At 35.7% G+C, this 22,290-nt stretch overlaps 1 protein-coding gene across 1 annotated transcript in view; it reads right to left on the bottom strand.

The window, feature by feature from the left end:
• Positions 1–19,145: 19,145 nt before the first annotated feature.
• The window catches only part of LOC139687732 (prostacyclin receptor), a 67,262-nt gene continuing 64,117 nt past the window's right edge, over positions 19,146–22,290 (bottom strand). The window contains exon 5 of the mRNA XM_071585041.1: positions 19,146–19,547. Within this exon, the coding sequence (XP_071441142.1) occupies positions 19,146–19,547 (402 nt within the window). The remainder of the gene's footprint in view (positions 19,548–22,290) is intronic.

Below are 22,290 nucleotides of genomic sequence, written 5' to 3'. Positions count from 1 at the left end.
TATCTATATATATACATACATGTATGAGGATAGGCATTACAGTCACAAATACATACGCACACACACAAACACACACACACACACACACACACACACATATATATATATATATATATATATGTACGTACAACTTAAAATGTTTTTATGAAAGCGACAAATGTCACTGAACACGTAACTGAAATCGATTTATTATGTTTTACCGGTTATCTTGCCATTTGGCAGTAAAATGAAATGTCTTGCACTAAATTACAATAATTTTCCTGCTCAATATACACACGTCGCTCGCAGCTCCACGGCTATGATTTGTTACGTTTCATTTCCCGTGGTAGCTCCCAGACTTGAAGGCTCTGCAGGAAGCGGGGAAGTTAGGAATCCATTGGTCGTTGCGGCGTGGGTTCGGGCCCCAAGAAAAACGGTCCCCACTGCCAACGATTTCCTCGAGCAGGCGTGGGCATGCAGAAGTCTGCCCGTGTGAGACGTTCAATGAATCCGAAATGTTGATATGCGATGCAGTATAAATAGCCAGCAGAGGTTAGCCCATAGCCACGAAGTTTGTTCATCCAAGTGAAAGTTTTTTAAGACCGTTTGAACTCAATGAAGTACGTAGACTTAATTTGTTCATTAAGGTTTCCCATGTAATGTTCAGCCGGCGTTTAAAATATATTTTATCTCCAGGTGTATTGGAAATCAACTCGGTTTTGAAAGGGGAGACCTTAAAAAAAATTCCAGCGACCTCTATCATATTTCAACTAATTAGCATAAGGCGTTCATGGTTAAGGGAGTGATGAAAAATTTCCCGAGGTTTTTCCAAAACTGAGTAAACATTTTTAGTAATGGAGCTGAAAGTTTTCAACGCAGTTAATCTGTAATTGATACGAAATTTTGAGATTTTTAGAGGGATAAAAGTAGCTCAGTTTGTAAACGAAAGGTATTTATTTTATTCTCAATGTCTTGCCAAGAAATAATGGTTTTGATAATGTGTAACATGATGAAATTGGGCCACAACTACAATCTTATCATACGCTTTGCGTCAGAAATAATTTTAATGTATATCGTTTTTCATTTTCGCTAGATTTGCATGTTCAAGAATTCCACATTAGGTAGATCTAGCATCCTAACTTTGAGTTGCTGAATGAGATATTTAGTCAATTTCAAGTGAATGGCGCATAGAAAAATAATATTATTTGGTTAATATGAAGCCCTACGCTCTAAAATACGCATGGTCCTATTATAGCGAATGTCCGAATCCGACGAAAATAACACCACACCTTCAGTATAGCTTAAGATAATTGTGAAACCTGAAATGGCGTAACTCTGATGAGAAAGGAGGTTCTTTCAGGTTTCAAGGGAATTAACCTCTAGCTATAGGTTTTAAGAGAGTTAACATGCTATTTTTCAATGCATCGGCCAGTAAAATAATTTAACGAAATACAAATCACATTCTCTGTTTGTGATTAACACGCCCTGTTGGAAAATACGTTATTTTACAACATGAATTATCCCAGAATCGTCCGTTCTACAGATAGTTCTTAATTAGTGAAATATCCAGAAGATAAAGAACTTCGGAAGACATCAGCCATTAAACTCATATAGTGTATCAATTTCATATTTACCTAATGTCGTTCCTACATATATGAGGACAAAGAAAAAGTTTCAACAAATTGTCTCCCTCATTCTCATGTGATAACTGAATGTTTGACGTTTTTGGTCAGAAATTTCATGACATCCTCCTTTGTCTTTATTGTTTTATGATTCTCCTTAGAATGGGATATGAAACATTTCGAAAATGCCAAACCTTATTCCCTTTAACCTAGAAGAAGGGTACTCAGAAATTCCCCAAATTCTCTCTCGAGAACTCCTTCGTTTAGGAATGGCCGAAATGCCATCGTCCGAGGAAAAAGCTTAATAACTTTTAATAACTTTCGGTGGCAAGATTTTTTCAACATGAATTTTTTTTTTCAGGGTAGACCGGCCACCACCTGTTGGACTTTTTTTTCAACTGCCTTTTCGCCGTGGGCGCGGCCTGGCAACCGTAAGCACTCTTCTCATTCCTATCCTCCACACCCGAACCCTCCCTCTCTCTCTCTTTCCACCTCCCTTCCTCACACTCGTGATGCGAAGAGGTAAGGTATTTGCAGACAGGACAGCTAGATGGACTGCTTTCCACAGAGACCCTGATCCAAGAGGACTGACTGACTGGCGTCGGCTTCGAACCAATGCTTCGGAAAAGAGAGACTCAGCAGTGGCGCCCTATGCTCGATCGCGGTGAGGTGTGGTAACTCCACCACCGTTGGCTTGGCAACTAAATCTGGAAGGCCAACGGTTGAGGAGTTCCTCGGCCTCGCCGCGACAACTTCAACCGTCAAAATGTTTATCACACTTCAGAGACCAGCGCGCGAAGGCCAAATTGAAAATGGATGATTGATGCGTGATGCTCGCTTCGTGGGTAATTTATGAAGCAAATTGGCAAAACTCGCGGCTCATGACTAATGTAACCGTTATGGCATTAAAATCAGTGCCGGGAAATGATTTTTATCACAAAGACGCTCGAATGAGTTCTTACTTTTCGATTACTCTCATAATAGCGATGGAACTTAGCTGTAGAGAAAAATTATTTTAAAGTTTAATCAGGGCCAAGAATAGTTTCTAAAATAAAACCAAAAAATAAAACCATTAAATAAGGGACCGATATTCAGCCTAAATAAAACAAGTTCCATCGTGCTCAATACAGCTTTTTAGATTCAATTAAACTCGGAACGTAAGCAAAGTAATATTTTTTTCTGTGAGCACCTATAGGCCACTCAAATTTATCTGTGAAATGGGTAAAAAATCAAAGCTTATCATTTATTGCCTTATATTGATTTCAAAAGGCGATAATCCATGGGTCTGAAAATATGCGACGTTTTATTTAATGAAAGAATACGAATCGATAACTACACATGCTTGATTAAAAATTGAGGATTATTTTGAACGTTTTTAATAGTAGCAATAATGTCACAATAAACATAGCCTTTGATTTAGATTCAGCGTAACGATTTGAATCGATAAGGGTTGGATAAAAATTTAACAGTTCGTATTTTTTTCTCATTCGAGTGTCTGGAAATGAAAATCTATGCAGCTTTAATGCAAAGCATTCCATTACCGTGCTTAAATCGCGGCACCGGCTCAATATGTTTTCGGCAACATGGTGATTCTTCCACCTCGTGGGATTTTACGAGAACGACATCCCGCGATGCACCTGGTAATTCAGTACAATTTTTACTCGTTATTTTCGGTAATTCTTGAACGAGAGCTTAAAGTTTAATCTTATCCTATGTATTTTTCCGGTTGGCTTTCAATTGGTATGTCAAATATTGAAAGGAATTTCATATTGACAGCGAGTACTTGCTTTTATTTCACTGTTAAGTGCAAGTGTATGGTGTATAACTACTACTAAAAATACGTGTTTGATATACAAAATTGATGTAATGATGGCATGCCATACTATTTTTATGTAAAATGGTTTAAGCTATATTAACATGAAAATTGAATGTCTTCATGTGACTTTGCTCTATATGTAGTTGCTAGTCAAAATTCAAAATCGGCAGCTCATAAGTGCGTCATAATCACAAAGGATTGGGCACTTCCTCAAGTTACTCTATTTCGATCTTAGAAGCCTTCAGAACCGATCATATATGTAAATTACAAACCTGGTCATTTATTTGCAATGTAACTCTTGAAAGTTGAATAAAGGAGATAAATCTGAGTGTAATAAAAACTTCATTAATGATTTACCATTTAGCTTTAATCAGAGTCCTTTATTTTCGAGTAGCTCAAAACTACTGCCATCAACTAAGGCGCGTTTTTGACGTGCAAGACTGTTGTGCAATCCAAGCTCTTGACAATCCGATGAAAACTGCTCATCTATCATAACTCCTTCGTGTATCTTGGAAATCTTTCGACTGTAAGTGAAAGTGTTAACAATATCATGCTTCTATCAATTGTCTACTTTCAATGGCGTATCCTCTAGGAAAGGTAGTCATAGAAGCAATTAGTAGAGAATATTTAATATATATTATAATACTACCCCGCCCGCAAATTTACGTTTGGGAAATGAACTCATTTAAAACTCAATATATTATGTGAAAAAATCTAAAACATCACTTTTTTATGCTTAAAAGATATCCCATATTAATAATAATATTAATATAAATATTAATCCCAAGATAAGATCTTAAGATATCCCATATTAATATTTATTTTCCCTATAGCTGTGGCTACTATTTACGGGAATGTATCATTTTTTTAATGTTGTGGCTTCATTCCTAAAAGTAACTATTCTATAGTTGCTAAATAAAATAGAAACACTTTGTGATAGTTTTTGTGATCATTTCGACACCTGCCTCTTATGTGCAGTAGGAGCGATGGCTTGTATTCAATTTTGTCTCTATCTCATTTTCAAGTGTTAAACCCCGGCTTTCGTGCTGAAGAAAGTGCTATAATTTTAAATGACGCATAATTTGCCTTTTACGGCAGAAATATATATTTAAATTTGGCAATATGCGAATTATATTAATTAATTGCATTACTAGTTTCAATTAACATCGGATTGGGAAACGATTGGTACACAGGTATGACGCTCTAACAGCAGCATTAAAGGCGTTTTGACGTGATAAAACTTTTTTCTGGAGGCTTTTTTCATGACAGATCGTCGTATTTTTCAGAAATCATTTATTAATCAATTGATATCATTAATTATTACCCATTACTTCTATTCATTCTCAAATGCTGTCAGCAAAATGAAAATAAAATATTCACGTGCTCATATTTTACGATGAACTACTTGCCATTATAATTTTTAAAAATTAAGAGCAAATTTAACGATATTTCAATTAAAATACTATTTTAAAGACAATTTTTATGTAGCAAGTAAAAATAGCCACTCACTCTTCTCGTGCAGTCGCAACGAAAACACTGTAAGATTTTGCCATTTAACTTTTTTCTCCGTCATTCAATCATTGGCTAATGGTCTGAAGCAGTTGCCTTTCGGTTACCGGTGGTAATACAGTGCACATTAAGAGGAAGCGACTTCTTTTGATCATTATTTTATAGATACATAATTTCAGATTCATGTAAATGAGCTTTTAAATGTCAATTATCAGGTAATTTACAGAGGAATATACACCCAACAAAATGTTCTCTACTGTAAATACTAACATGGTTGAGGTTTTAGTCCATGTAAAGAAAAATTAATTGAGAAAGAATTTGTTAAAAATCATACGCTTTTAAACCACCTCATGCAGCAATCCAGTCAAAATTAATAGTGTGTCGTATATCTTTCAAAAACATAAAAAAATATGGTCATAATATTATATTATACGTGAAGGACTGTCCGGGATTAAAATGGTATTCGTCGAATCACTTTTTTGGCCGATCAAAAGGAAAAATGCAGTAACTGTGATGATATTTTGTGATTAATATCTTAATCACACAAAGTTATCGGCCCGATTGGATTTGAAAATTGCCTCACTTCAAGTTAACCGAAATTATTCGTATCTCAAATTTACATATTTTATTTTAATATTTTTTAAATCTTGATTTTATAATGTTTCTAGACAGTTTCATCGCGTGGAAAGTGGAGGAATTAATTATCTTTTGGATTAAAAGAAAAGTTAAAATTCGTTTCATTATAAAGTGATGTATTAACATTCCCTGAAAAAAAATCCATATTTGAGAGTCGTTATTCTTCTGGATGAAATTAAAAATTTTAAGTCAAAATCAAGAAATTATTCACAGATTTTTAAGGCAGTTAATTAGTGATATACTCCTAATAACTGGAAACTTTGATGTTGTAGTAGGACAATAAGGTGATACTTAAATGGAAAAACTAGACAATTGGTATCAATGAATATATTAATAATGTAAAACTGTATGCTTGTGAACATCTAATGTTATAACACGCTAACATCTGGAATAAAATGTATATATCCCGAAAACTTTGGTTTTTGGTGATCATAAATATCTTCTCCCTCAGAGAGTTCAACCTTCTGCTTTAAAATATTATTTATCAATGTATTTGAAGAATATAAAACTTAACATTCAGTCAATTAAAACAATAAATTGCTCTTAATAAGGAAGAAAAATGTTTACTCTGGCACTAAGTGTTACAGGCAGTTTATACTCGCGCTTCCTCTAAAAAACTTTGAGACACTATGATTGTTATTTTTACGGGTGTTTTTCATATTAATTTCAGTACAATTTCTAATTATTACATATCGGAACTCTCTAAAAGCACATTTTGTAGTTTCTTACATTGAACTTATTAATGAGTATGAGCCGTGAGAAAAATGGATACTTATTATTCAAACAATGTTCTTAATTCTTCTCCCAGACCTATCTTTAATATTTTAAGTAAGTTTAAACTCTACGAATCTAACTTTGTTACTGATAATATCTGCTGATGTTAAAGAATACTACGTTAATAGATGTATGTTTTCCTTTGAGTATATCTGATTTAAGGCAATGAATTAAAGGTCACAGTAAAGTTTTAGGCAATGTAGTTGTATTGACTCTTGAGCCAATTGCATTATTTTTATTTTTCTGGGGATCTGCGTTGCAAAGAAAATAACGTCAGGCTCTCTTTTGAACAAATGACAAGCATTACACTCACGATTGAACGGATGACATGCATTACGCATGACAAGCATAACGCTCATAGTCTGATTGGTTATTCAAAAGTCGTTTATGTGCTCTCAGCCACTTTGAGTGTTTTCTTGATTTTTTTAACCATAGTTGTTGAATGAGGATTCAAGTAAAATCCATGAGGCACGAAGTCGGATAGTATATTTGACGACTGTTCATGAAAGTTATGCAGCAATTCCAGTGAATTGGAAACACAAAGCCAAAGTGTAATTTGAATGATTAAATGACAAAAATAAGTGAATGTGCAACACTGCATTTTTCCATTCAAATTTATTATCCATGCCATGTTGCGATCGTAATTTAAACTACCATTCGACACAGATTCATGTAATATGTATATTTCAGGTGCCCTTCAACAAAACGTAAATTTATAGAGCAAAATGTAAATTTATCGGAAACTTTCTAGCTACGTAATATGTCAGTTATTCCGATCGGGAGTGTTGTTCAAAGTAGCGACGCAAGATTTAGGGAGCACGTGCGTGAGTGGGAGGGCTAAGGGGCTGGTGTCAGTGGTAGGTGTGTCAGGAAAGAGCACGGATTAGGTGAGTCAGAGGGACCTTCCCGTTTGTGTGCCGCGGGGTGGCGTGGTTCGGAATACCGGAGCACTCGTATGTGAAGAGGAGGAAATGCGAGTGCTTGTTATCCGATTATAGATTCTTTTCCGCAGCTCTCTCCACCTTCAAGATATCGGTTCCAGTAAGACTTGAAGCAACGCTAAAGATATACGACGCTCACGGCTGAACCGAAGGAATGAGGATAAATTGTTTCAGAGTACCGCTTTGGTCAACCTCAACCTGTCTATGAGCGTGATCGTCTACCTAAACCTCTGATAATTTACCGTTCCGACAAATGTTCATCAATTATTCGATACTCCTCGAATCTCTATGCCATTAACGAAATTTCTTTCAACCCCTCAGCACTATCCTTGGACGTCGCCTTGCAATTTGAAAAGTAGGTGTCCGAATCGACTGGACTATTAACAGCATGTTGAGGGGTTTAAAGAAATTTCGTTAATGGCATTGAGATTCGAGGAATATCAAATAATTTATGAATATTTGTCGTTTTTGAGTCTACGAAATCTGGTTTAATTACGAACCAAAAATTTCAACTGGGAATCACGAATCTCGGTACCTACCTATTTGCCTTACCCGTTGAAGGAAAACAAGGTCGACGGAACAGCATAAGCCATTATCGGATTTCCCAGGCTCACTCAAGACTTAAAAAAAAATTGCGACTCCGCCCCCCTCACTTCTTGTCCTTCGCCTGTTGTTTTTTTATTGACCCACCCTTCGTGGGCTCTGTCCTGCGGGACTCCACCCTTCCAGCCAAATGCTCTGGCTCTATGCTTCCTAGTCAGGATAATCCGTCCAACTTTAATGCTCACTTGCATTGCTCGATTTCAATTAAGATAATTTGAAACCATACTTGGACTTACATACCTGGATTTTTTGACGAGATTAATGTTTTCTAGGCAAGACAGCAGTATGAAAACACGTTCTGAATGACAAACGAATGTCGACATCTCTGTCATCTATTTGATAGATTTTTAATTTGTTTAGAAACTATGATGCTTACATTTTTAAAGGGAAATTGTGTTTAGTAAAAATAGGAAGGAATTGCCCCATGATATTATATTTATATAATGAAATTAACTTTCTAAATTAAGGTTAAATAGATTTTAATACGAGAGAATGTTTTGTTACTGGGCCCAATTGAGCGATTAAACGTGTATCGTTTGAAACCTGATAAGCAATACACTATGAGATTGTTTCTTTTTATTCATTTGGCAAGGATAAAAATAAGTGAATGGAAGTTTAACGGAAACGTGAACTTTAACTTAATATGAAGAACAAGATCCAATCAATGCTACTGTGTAACGACTGTCGTATCTAAAACGTAAGAAGGAGAAACTAAGCAACCTCGAACTTCATTATACCCTACCAGATGACAAGGAAAAAATGCCGATCCCATATCATTCTTGATAAAAACCTGAATAGTTTTATGAATAATACCGCCCAAATGTTAGCTAGTGAAATTTTACTGGCAGAGAGAATAACGCTTAATGACTAATACGCGCATTTTAGGCATTTCCTAAGTAAAAAAGAAAACAGACGGCAAGCCTTTTTTGTCTTCGCTGAGTGCTTATTCACCCTGATTTTGTATCGCTCAAGTAAAATGGTATATTACTAATATTTATCGAGACATTAAGACTTTCCAGAAAACAACTGGCATCCTACGGAGGAAGGAGGCACATCAAAGTTAGTAGGTCGCTGGTTGTGGTTGATATTGTGTGGATACTACTACTGGTCAAAAAACGCATTCAAATCGGCTGTGTTTATTTATTTTTAGAAGAAAAAAGTTACTATTCTGAAAAAGTTCGGCCGCCATTCCTGCCGCCGGCTATCTCTCAGAATAATATATGACTCATGTGGAAGTCGTGTTGGCCGGTGATGATTTTTCATGAATTAAATTTTTATTACAGACATCGTGTCGCCTATTCATTCGCTACATTCTCATTGTAGTTTTTTTGGAATAGTTATTTGTATAACAGAAAATAATGCCAATCAAGTCACATTCAAGTGAAGCGCTGGATTTTTTCAATGGACCCTCACCCTCCAGCAGGGTATTTTATACTATCGCCAGGGCGACCGGAATCATGATGTGCGATCAAATTCATGTTTGTATTGATATATTCTTAATTTGATCCTTCATGGGTTAAAATAATTTGCTATCAAAGGTTTGCTGGATTCAATGAATGCCTGTGATCTGAGAGGTCATTCAGGGGCGTTCGAGCTCTCAAATGGAGAGCTGCTGTTACATGTGCCTCGTTTAGAAGAGAACATTGACATGAATTTCTGGAAATGGATCCCATGATTTGAAAACCGTCTAAATCTTAATTAGTAAACGGACTAGTGTCTGATAATTTAAGGATAATTTATGGCATTAGTGATTTCAAACTTCCGGAAGTTTGTTAATTTTCAATCTGAGTTCACTTAATCAAGTCACATCTTCTCCGGCGTTTCAGTGCCATCGCCTGATCGTTTGTTAAGACTTTGAGGGAGTACTCGCGTTTCCCTGACAATCGCCTTGGCAATGACACCAAAATGCTGCCAAATGACAGTAAGAATTGGTGTAAATCCGAGAAGTTGCACCTCCCTTTCAAGACTTAGGAACATAGGATATGTTACTACATCGAAATGGCTACTTGATTAGTTACGTTTTTAATCAACATGTAAGCTTCATTTCACTTCTGCCGGCTATTGTTACGGGGTCATATCCTCAGACCGGAAATTTCCGTTAAGTTTAAGTGAACATACCAAATTTAGAATATTAAGCGGTAAATTTACACTCAAATGAGTGAGAGGACTCCTATAAGTCGTTTCCATACAGCAGGAAGAGCAGTTTGAAATAAAACATGCGGGTACTTGCAATAATTGAAATAGTACGTGTAAATGATTTTGGTTTTTCTACGAGAAAAACTCTACCAGGTCGTAGAATTTTTGGGAAAATATAAATGTTTATCAACTTATTAAATTCGGCGATAGAACATCCTGCCCACGGTTTTAATAAATTCTCTTAGGTGCTTTTACATGACAAATATGCCCTGGATACATGCGAGTAAGGAGAGGGGCGAGCCCTACCCATTACAAAAGGTTTGGGAATTAGTAATATGCAACATGAATATTACTTAAATGCTGGATACTACTTTTGGGTGCCTGCTTTCCCTCGAGCATCCAATTATCCTCTGCCTGGCGGCCTTAATGAATGCAATTATTTTCAAATTAAAGATGTTTCCACTTTCTTTGCAGGAACCAAAGCAACCAAGGTTGGTTTGGCAGGTGAGGGTAGAGCTCACACAGTATCGAGGCCAACGGCGTGTGAAATTCACACTTTATGGTAGGGAAGCAATTTCTTTTCCTGTGCCATCTTTGGTTTCTGAGGAAGATCAGTTATTCGCAAGCTAGGGTGAAGCCAAGGATGTGCTGAGACGTCACCAGGAATCGAACTAGGCTCTCCAGTTATTAGGCAGCACTTTATCCTCTGGACTATCTCGTGTTTGTAGGAATGGGATTACAAACTGATTTTTGTTGAGAACTTAAAATGCCCTCTCCCCTTCAGAGGTTGTCAGAATCAGCTACTGGCTACATATACCATTTGATGAAATAGTGAAAACCAGTCAATACTCTATTCCCTTAAACGTTTCGTTCGGGCGAATCTAACAACGTTTATATATAAATATCTTCTCTAGACATTAATCTTCGAAATGAACGTCCTTCGATGGGATTAATTAAAAGTTTTTACGAGAATCCCTTCTTAACCTAACGCCCAATTTCATTTCGTGAATATGCTCTTAAGCCACCTCCGTAGCTAATTTACAGCAATTTTAATTTTTATTCAAATTATACGAACCGGTTGAGTGATTATGGATTTCAACCATTCAAGCTTCAAGTCATATAAACGTCTCCATGAAGTTAACAAGCTGCGACCTAAACATGTTCATTACATCAAGTGCATATTTTTATTTTATTTATCATAACCGGCCCAGTTAATACGTAATTTACCGCGCTCAGGCCAAAAGTCTAATAGTTTGAGGCTCAAATCATACGTATGGCATGAATATTATATTACCTTCTAATGCATTTTGTACAGTTGAGCTGGTGTGAAATGAAAGAGTTTCTCTGAGACATTTTTCGAATATCGGGTAGTTAAAAACACACTAACCTACCATTAATTTACTAACTATAATTTATTGCGCGAGTTTCATGTCGTATATATAATTAATACACTTTCTTAGGTAGAATACGTTGGATGTACTTTTCAACCATGGCAGATGCGTGTTTGCACCTGCTTTACAGTTTTGCGGATGCCAAAGAAAGTCAGTACAAAAGACAAAACCCCGGAAGCGCACTGATGGGCTTCGGCAGGCCGGAAATGTATCAGTTTCGTGATGGCCTTTTGCTTGCACGATAACGGTGTAACTTTTATAGAAAGAGCTCTTGATAGAAATAAATCAATTTGAACAGTTATCTCCGCTGTTTTAAAACGATGTACAAATCGAGGATATAAACAGTATTTCTCCAAAGAGAAGTTTTCAAATTACTCAGAAATTCTCAACTTCATCATGGATATTTGAACCACCTACAGTCACTACCTTTTTAGAATTGTTTTAGATTTTTTTATCAAATTCAATGAATTGAGATCGATTCTGCCTCATCCAATAGCACCACTTATATAAATAAACTTATATTTATAAATAGTGACATACATATGTTTATAAATAGTCACTACTTTAAAATTAGTAGTAACAGTACTTCCAAAATTACCTTATCTCTCCCAGCTATTTCACCACTATGATTTCCCTCCTTTTATTTGTTCAACAATATTTTAAGTGGGGTGCTCAAAATTCAATGACAAAATCCTTTATGGAATTATGGAAAACAATCCATAAAATCTGGAGCAATGGAAATATATTTAACAGATTCAGATGTCTCATATCATAATTTAGAAATTCGCAGTTAGTGAAAAAATTCAAACAGAAACAATTACATGTTGCTGGATATTAGCCAATCAATTTGGGATTTCCCACCACATTTGGATGATAAAAATCAGCTTTCACCAGAACTTCACCCATAAAATACACTATGAATTGAAATGCATTGAAACATTGGAGTTCTATTTGTTATTAGACAGGATAGTCTATGGCTTAGATAATTCATGCCATAGTCATGGCTATAAGTAATCAGTTGGTTGGCAAGATTCTTAAGGAATTGATGAAGGGTGAAGAAAAACCTAGCAGTTCTATTTTATGGGAAAGGTACCAAGGAAGTCTACAGAAAATATGCTCCACAATAGAGAGGGCATTGGTCTTCATATGCCTGAGAGAGAGAGATAGCTGGGATCAGTAATCAAAGCTATCTCTCTCTTACGTCCACCATCAGTATTTGGTAAAAGACTTTTCAAATAGCCAGAATGCCAGCCACTGCATCAAACTGCTCTCCAGAAACAACAATGTAGGTTAGTGGTTGTGGAAAGATGATAGGATGGAAGAAAATGGGAAATGTAGTTGGTCTGGACGGCAAGGCAGCGGAAGGGGGATGAGAGAGGAAGGAAGAAGCTGTTTTGCAAGGTAGAGTAGGCTAAACATTTACACGCACATATGTGATTACTATGCATATTGCAATTTACTCTGACACCCCCCACCTTCAGCTGCTTTTGCCATCCCATTTCTGCATAAAAATAAACAAAAATTCCTTCAGTTGCATGCCTCTCCCATCACAAAACATTTGCTCCTGTTCCCACTCAAAATGCCCTTTCCTCTGTCCTCCCAGAGTATGTTCACCTTCCATTCATCTCACACAGAGAGGAGAAGAGTAATGCATATTTAAAATTTACAATTCACCCTAATATTTGTGGTCCTTTGGAATTTCCAAAAGAAAGGTGAGCCTGAAATTTATACTAATAAAAAGATGGGTCAATGAACTTGATGAAACATAACAGGTCATCAGGATAGGCTAATTTTAACCATAGAAAATTTGATTATTTTGACATTTTTAAAATAAAAGCAAACCTGCAGAACTTAAAAATCATTTGCAAAATAAAAATATACTCCAAGAGCCCACATAAGTTTTTTCCTTATCAACACTAATGTTATTAAGGTGGTTAGGTAAGGGATAAACAGCCTTTATAGAGAAAGAGCAGTTGGAGGATGAAAGACATTGTTGTAAATACAACGAAAAGAGGGGAAGGAAAGACAGCAGGGAGATAAGCAGGATGGATTAAAAAGAAGAAGAGCTTAGGAAATACAAAATTTAAGTGCATTATGAAACATTTAAGGGAATCCCAGTTGGCCAATGATTGGGAAGAAAGGAACAAGGTCAAGGTTGCCAAAATACCAGGTGAAGCTAAAAGTCAAGCACTTTCCCCCTTAGTTGGTTTGATGGGGTTAAAACCATCTCAATCCAATGTATCTGAAGAAGAGTAGCCAAGGCAAGCCCCCTACAGTACTCATCACACGATATTCTTCCAAAGCCCAGTCGACCCCAGGAAAAAGGAAGGTTAACAAATCAATAAAACCAAGGAAACAGGATGAAAAGAGCAGTGGATGACAGGGAGGGATTTTGCAATAAGATTACAGTGAACCTGCCATTCAAGAAAATAAAGGAGCTATCAGAAAAGAGTGTTAGCATAAATGGATTCAAGATGAAAAGAAATATAGAAGAACAAAGGGTAAGTACCAAAAGATGTATTATACTGAGATAATAAAAGCAGCAAGCAAGCCAGTGAGAATAGATAGCCTGCATTACAATATGCTCTGGGGTTCATGGAAATAGTGTATGAAAAATTCAAATGGACATCTTGCGGAATTTATGATGAAGGAGATGATGCACAAAAATTTGTTTCATCAATACTAATCCCAATCCCAAATAAGAAAAAAGCAATGGTATGTGAGGACTATAGGGTCATAGGATTATTTTTGTATTTAGCAAAGGTATTAAGGCTCATGAACAAAAGGATGGTGAAGAGGGAAAGGACTATGTAGTTGAAGGTTGGTTTGGTTTTAGGAAGAGAAGAGGAGTAGCAATAGTAATTCAGTAGCAATGTTGGGAACAATATTAGAAATGGATATAAAATATAATGTTCTTATTCGCTTCACAAATTTCAAGGAGGTATCTCAAGGTAGAGTAGACGAATTAAATGAAGATGTTGCAGCATAAAAGAGTAGACTGTTAGGTACTTAGTAAAAAAACATCTCAATGAATCACACAACACTAATAATAGTATAGGTGAGAGAATCAGTATGGACACTGATAGGCAGTGAAGATGACTATTACTGATGATTTTTAATTTTCAAGCACCCTGAGTAAATATACAGAATACAATGAGAACATTGAACTTGAATTTGAATAATGATGGTGATTGGAGAACTGATTTAGACAGTTAAACTTAAAGAGGATCAAGCATTAGTTTGCTAACCAGCCAAGGTTTGAGAGTTTATGAAGTTAGTTAGCTAATATGATTAACCTAGGAAAAGGGCTAGAACCCCTTTTGAAACACTAGGTCCCATTAGATCACTGAAGTTAACCAACATTGAGCCCAAATGGAAGTTGGATAAATGACCATCATACATCTACCATGGTGCTTTAATGCTGTCGGCATTTGACAGCAGGTAAAATGTGGGTAGCCAAAATAAACCAAGAGATACCTAGCACCCCATGCACCTCTCAATGGCTCACACTCCTGAAAATTTAATGATTAACAAGACAGCCATGGGATTGCAATTATTATTGAGTGCATTACTTGAGTAGTGAAAGTGAAGCATGAAATGAAAATTACTCACATGAAAATGAAAGTAATGAAAATTTAAAGAAGCATGAGGTTTAAATTAAACATTTAAAGCAGCAGGTCATGAATGAGGGGCAGGTAGACACCACTTATTTCTGCAGTATTTTGAAGGAAAATGGTCTTACTATTAATTATATTAGGAGAAGAATCGCACATTCAAAAGAAGCATTCAGAAAGAAGAGGTATTTAGTGACAAGTAGTGCATGGGTAAAGACAGATGTAATGATAGAATCAGCTAAGATTTTACATGGGACACAGTCCTGTGTGCTCCTGAAACATAGTCTTTGAGACAAGAGAATGAGTGATGATGAAAGGCATATGGGTATAAAAAAGAATGGAGAAAATACATCGTTGTATATATGTAAAATATGTTACTTGATCCAAACTGTGATTTTTTAAAACTATTTTGATACACATAAATATGTTTGGTTCCAGAATGAATATTTTTTGCATTACTTTTTCAGAAGAGAATTACACCATACTGTGACTGGGACATCAATACTGAAGCTGTGGCCTAGACTTGGCAGAACACATTCATATTTTTCAGTTTTTTTACTGTGCTGTACATTAAAATTCCTCTAATTATTGGTAATTGGATAGATAATTCTTCGCAATGTTCCTAGTGGGATGCAAAGAAATTGTTTTCCCTCCCTCTCCAACTTTCAGCACCAATAATTGAGTTAAAGGTGATCCACATTTACTGAGGTTCCAAACACTAAAGGAATATCTCTGATGGAATTAGATCCCAGTCACGATTGTTTGAAGAACCAAATATGTACATGTGAAGTATGTACTCTAGGGATAAAAAAAGGCTACAAGCACATATTTTCAATATTTTAGCCTTCAACACAAATAAAAATAGCCAACAAAACTGAAAAAAAATTATGCAGTTCGGAAAATATACACTGTAGAGGAAATAATGGCTGATTTGCTGAGATGAATTGCCTTATTAATCCTCAAGTCACAGTTACTACCACCCCTTCATACAATATTTACCTATTTTCAGGTTTCTTTGCCTTGCTGTTTTATTGGAGGCAAATCAAATTCGATGAAAGAAAATGATTTTGAAACAATTTGGCATAAAATGTTTACCAATATGCATGAAATGGTTGCCTTATGCATAGTCTAATAAATCCCTACATATTTAAGAAATCCCAATGCCCTGCATGAGATTCAGAGAAATATTACCTACAGAAAATGAAGGCCTTTGGTTATACAAGTACTTTGCATTATTCCCCTTTTGCTCCTCCCTCTATTTGTCTAGACAATTACTTTCTGATCTTCATTTGTCTTGATACTGTTTTCCTCTATTCCACTCTTGATATTCTTCACTTGTCCATTTTCTCTGCTTAAATTTTTGTGTCTTCAGCAGTTTATTATGCATCATTATGTGCTCAGTGAGTGAAGTCAGTCCTTTCTATGCCATCTCCCATCAGTAAAAATTATTTACACATTATATTATTATTAAACTTCCAATTTAACATATTCATCTAAGAGTTTTCCTTGCTGTTTTCAAATTGTCAATTTGATGTCAATCATTCTTCTCAGACATCACAAAACCATTAGTCAAAATAAAATCAGAACATCTCAGTTTCTTTTTCTTACTTTCTGTTGTTCTCAGCATAATGCTTTAGTATTACCACGCAAACTTATTTGAGCTTCGTAGGTAGACGTGACGGGTGCCTCCTCACATATCTCCCATCTAGCTGTTCTTTGACAACACTTTATTTAACATGCATAGACATTGATCATACAGAGCTGTATCATAACATCAACACTTGAATTGCACGAAGAGATTGCTGTATTTAAAGGTATATATTTATGTACATTCATAAGTTAATGCTGAAGTAAAACTAAAAGAGTATTTCAACATTTTGAATCAGAGTATTTGTAATTCAGCAAAAACTCTAAGAGAGATCACAATTCAGAGATTGCAAATGCATGCATGCAATTTGCTGAATGAAATAAGCAAAGAAGCACCATTGCTCACATACGCAGGCCTAATTCCTATAGTACCTAACTGATTTCCATAGATTGGAGCACATACGTTTGGTGCAAAATTGTTTTTATGTAATTGATCTGGAGGGCCAGGCGGGTATTCCCAAAAAACTTCTATTTCACTCTTACTCATTAATATTTACATAAAAAATATATCAATCAATTGAGGTAGCCAAGTAATACACAAAGTTGGCTGAAAGACTATACATGGGGAAGTACACATGCAGACTAGAAATTTTTGTTTCCCAAGAATGAGGAAAAATATCATGAAGTTTACTTTCATACTGAGGTTTAAGATGATATATAAATGGAACCTACAACATAGCATAGTCTTTTCCAGTTGGAATAAGTTTTTGAAAACAAATCCATGTCTGTTGGAGTGATTTATGCTTATGTTTTGGGTTCTCCCATGTTTCTTAGTCAGCTGATAAGTAATCTTAGAGTATTACTATTTCACTGGTAAAATAAGCTGCAATTCTTGAATTTTGTAATACCAACGTTGTTTACTCCCACACCAGTGCTAAACACTCAGATTAAAGTCACATGATGCCACTTATCATGCCTACACGCCACAGAATGATCACACACTCATTTTGCCACGGGCAGAATAACTTATCGCAATAAACTGTGGACTATTGAAAGTAACAACTTTATGTAGCTGCTTTACTTCACAATATCACTATGAATGAAACCCACCTATTCCTCAATACTGGTGGAGGGAGTTAGGCTAACGTCAAAATTCAAAGGAATTTTTTCTTTACCAAAAAATATTCACATTATTTACATTTATCTTCATCACGTCCACTGAATTCTATAATAAAACTATTCACTTGCAAATTTTCTTGACAAAGAACTATTTGCTCAACATTTGTCACCATATACTAGCTCCTGTTTGACTATAGTTAATAGTCTCCACAGACAAATAATAGTACATATAAGCTGATAACTTACTGACTGACAAGACACACTGACTACGCATCCACATGGGTCTCTCCATGACCCACTTTCGACAGTTGAATTAGTACACTAAAACAGTGTTTGTCAAGTGGGCCTCTAATAGAGCAGCACCAACACAAAGCCTGAATCTTTTAAAAAGAAATCAAAATGAAATAGCATTCATTATGGTTATTTATCACATATTTACATGATTTCCGCACTATAACTTCATAAAAATAAACATTTCAGTCCCTACCAACTATATGTTATATGATTTCTATTGTACCAAAGCCAGGTCTAGCTCAACTTAAGTTTAAGGTAATGGCAATCTAATGTATTACAAAAGAAAATTTGGATGAAATATATACCTCATTTTTTTACAGTCACTTAATAATTTTTATAAATTGGGCTAATTTTTCTGTCATTTTCAACCCCAATGTAAAGAATTTTTGAGACATGCATGCATGGAAAACATGACATTTTAAAAGAAGTACTAAAGAGATAAACTTGAGTGGAAAGCTTAGGCACAAATTATTACGCTCTGATGCTATTGAAAAATTATATGGTGCTATATGATCTATATAAAATTTAGAAACACTGGTATGTGACACATTTATGAATTAAACCCAAGGTCAGGAGTGAGGAAACGATTACTGTAAAGAATTCTGTGTTTCAGCGGCACAACTAGACCATTCTTAAAGAACAATCCATCCACGCAAAATCATCTGATTATAATAAGTGGCCTCTATTTTGTGCAAGTAATTGCAAGTCAATTGGCACATTTCATTCACTCTTTAAGTAAAAATGACTAATAGGCATTATTTTCTACCCAGTTGATCAATTCCATTTGATGTAATGAAAGATTATGAAAGAGAATATGGATATCAAAGACCACTATTAAGTACATTTAAAATTATGGACTGTACAGAGGTGGAAGAGCATAAAAGATGGCATCAAATTACCAGAAGCGAGTGGGAATGTTAAATATAGCACACTAGTAAAGTGAGAGAAATACCAGGGGCCGTCACGGCCCATTTAGAAGGACTTTCTTATCAGATGGTTCTCAATATTTTGATTTTCAATAGATCTTATCATAAAATAATTAATAATCTCCCTATCATATACTTTTCTAGTTTCTTTGAGGAAAGATTATATATCATCAAAGTTTTCAAAAACACCTGAGAAATTCAAACCACATCGGACGTTCTTAAACCTTCTGATTCCCCTAACCCTTCAGACGAAACTTCTTGGACAACTGGCACAATTGATGATGTTGATATCCTGGTTTTGGTTGGTGGCCTGCCATATTTTTTAACAGCAGATAATCCATCAGGAGTTACAATTGGCACCAAAGGAGAAGCTGTTCCCTCCCCTGTTGGTGTAGATGGAGGTTGGTGTTCTTCAGATCTCCATCTTCTACATAGCATCTTCAATATCGCTCGGGAGCAAGTTTCTCGTCGCTGACTCCGTAACAGAACATAAATGTATGGGTCCAATGTGAAATGGAGTGCCATAAGAACATCAGCTATTCTTGAAAATATTCGGCCACCTTTGGATGTAGGAGCCAGCTGAGAAATCAGAATGGAAATCTACAAACAAGAAAAGTGAATAATTAGAGTTGACAATAAAAAATCTTTGCCCTACTGACATAAATGGTATGGTTAATGAATCATGAATGGAAACACACTTTGTTCTTCCACACATAATTTTTATTGCTTACAACCTGATGGTGATGTCTACATTGACACCTGAATCATGAGCATTTAAAATTAGATGTGGAATTATAAAGTGTTTGAGTTTCAACTCATACCCAGGCAACTCTTTAAGTCTTTAGAATACCCATGCCACAAGCACTATCCCCCTCTAACAGTTAAAGCACTCTACCGGTGACAGGGCCAAATTTCTGTCCCAAAACACCTGGGTAGCTGGCAGACCACCCCACAAACCCCACTACGGGGAAGTACATATATTTATGTCATATTTGATGCACTGGGGCCCCAACTTGTCACCAGGAGATAAAACTTGGCTTTCTACCCAAAAAAGAATGGTTGTCTTGGGCTGCAAAAAACAGCACTGAAGTACACCTATTACGATCCTTAAATAATAATATAAATTATGAAGATTGTTCAATAAAGAGTGATAAAACATTTCTTATTCACGTAATAAATCGTGAAAAGAATTAAACTGATGCTATAATGATGTAATGAATATGTAGTGCAAGCTTCACTGATTTAACTCCAGTATATCATTAGCAGCAGTTATTTTAAGTTATAAATGACAGGTTTACTTATGGCTACTAGTGATGTTAAAAGAATTTCCACATTAGAGAACAGAAAAAATTCACATGGAGTAGAGACTATCAGGAGGATGAGGAACACACTTCAGATTGAATTTGTAAGATAGAGAGAAACGACATTTATGAAGTGCTGCCATGATAATTACAGTTGTGAGTACTGATATGAATTTTTTTGGTGTGGCTGATGCTGAAATTTCCCATTCTTGGCTATCGGGATATAAATGATGAAGCCGTTTCATCTGCGGTGATAACCTTAGAAATACTCATCTTCCTGTAGCAGGTACCAAACCTTATACAAAGAGGAGTGAGTTGATGTTGGGAACATAAAATAAAGATGCAAAGAAAGGGCATGACAATATTAATATGGAGTCTATGCACTGTTGTGTGACTCAGGAACTTGAATATTGAATTAAAGAAAAATTGATGCATGGTATATTGAGTGAGGATAGATTTCTGGAGACTGTGATAGAGGGGAGAGTCTGGGGTAAGAAAAGTAGAGGCAGCAAAATGTTGGATGGAGTGAAGGAAGGCAGAGTGTATGAGGAGTTGAATAATACTGCACCAGTTTTTTTATCAGACTTGGAGATGCTTTAACAAGTTGAATATAAGCCCCATAGTTAAGTTTGTGGCCAAATGTTAAGTTAGCACATTATTTTAATTTATTTTTAGCTTTCTACCTTTAAGTTAGTTTTTTCCTAATACTTGTCAACCATCTCTTCAAGCTTCATATGAGACAAAATTGCTGTTATGCTCAAATCTAGATAAAGTAGGAATGCTAGGGTTGGCACCAATGCTATCTTCTGAAGGTAGTCCCGGAGTTAGACGAGTTTCAAAATGGCCAAATTCCATACTTCACAGAGCCCATTTTGCACCCTGAACTTAATGAAATCTATGCCATAAGTTTTGTCCTTTACCATTGAGCTGGATCCTCCTCTTTTCTTTGTTAGCAAAAGGAGGGAATGGAAACTGGTTCCTGGACAAGTTCATGACTGTACCATTGACGATTGATAGAATGTCATGGATGGAATTCCCCTTAGTTAAATTTTTCCAAAGATGTATGTTGAACTAGAACACGTAAGGGTATATAAATATAATAGTTACTCCAAATAATGATACACTCCTCTTCCTTAAGTTGGTACTCTTCTAGGTTATGGAAAATAATAATATATATTATGCAATGTATTTATTTGAATGCATAGGAGATGCATTTTTCCTGGGTTATGATACCAACAAAGAAATTTCAGAGGAATATGATTGCATACCCATGAATGCCTCCCTGTAATTGCCATAAAATGAGCTCACAAATTACCACCAACCCCAAATCCATTGATTCAGTTCCCTCTGTCAGGGATATTTTCAAGCCACATAAAGGATTTTTCTCCTTATGTTGAGAGTGGGATAACACCTCAGCCATTAGCATAACTACCTTTGAAGTGAAATTACTGCTATGAAGCTACTGCTATTCTACTTACCCCATACAATCTGAAAGCGAATGACTGCCAAACTAATTAAAAATTTTGTTGCTTCAGAGACATAAATTTTACAAAAAAATGAAACTTTATGAAGTTCCACTAATTTTGGAATTGGTGGAGCTTACAAAGTTTTATTTTCACAATTCACCATGAAGTTCCACCAAAGCATTCATATGGTTTACCCTATAATTTATTCACTTTTTAAATGTCACACTGAATTGTTTATATAGTTGCAGCTATTTTGAGCTTGATGAACGGAATTTAAGCACTAATCTTTACTGAAAAAGATTGAATAATAGAAAAAGTTGGTAGAGATTTTAAAATTAAATTTCGACCAAACTTCAAGATACTTTTGACGATTGTAACTTAATCATTCAAAGAAACTGTAAGGCATTCCATGTGAGTTACATTAACGGAGCAATCTTCTAATGTGCATATGCAATCATTTTCCTTGACCGAGGATCTCGATCAAGGCAAATGATTGATGATATACTTTGAAATTGTTGCATTGCAATGTACACCGGTAAATGACTCCATTAAAGTTACTGTCACAGCATCTCTTGC

The sequence above is a fragment of the Hetaerina americana genome, unplaced genomic scaffold (genome assembly GCF_022747635.1).
Source record: "Hetaerina americana unplaced genomic scaffold, ioHetAmer1.1.p SCAF_1, whole genome shotgun sequence".
NCBI lineage: Eukaryota > Metazoa > Arthropoda > Insecta > Odonata > Calopterygidae > Hetaerina > Hetaerina americana.
This window is presented reverse-complemented; position numbering and strand designations above follow the sequence as displayed.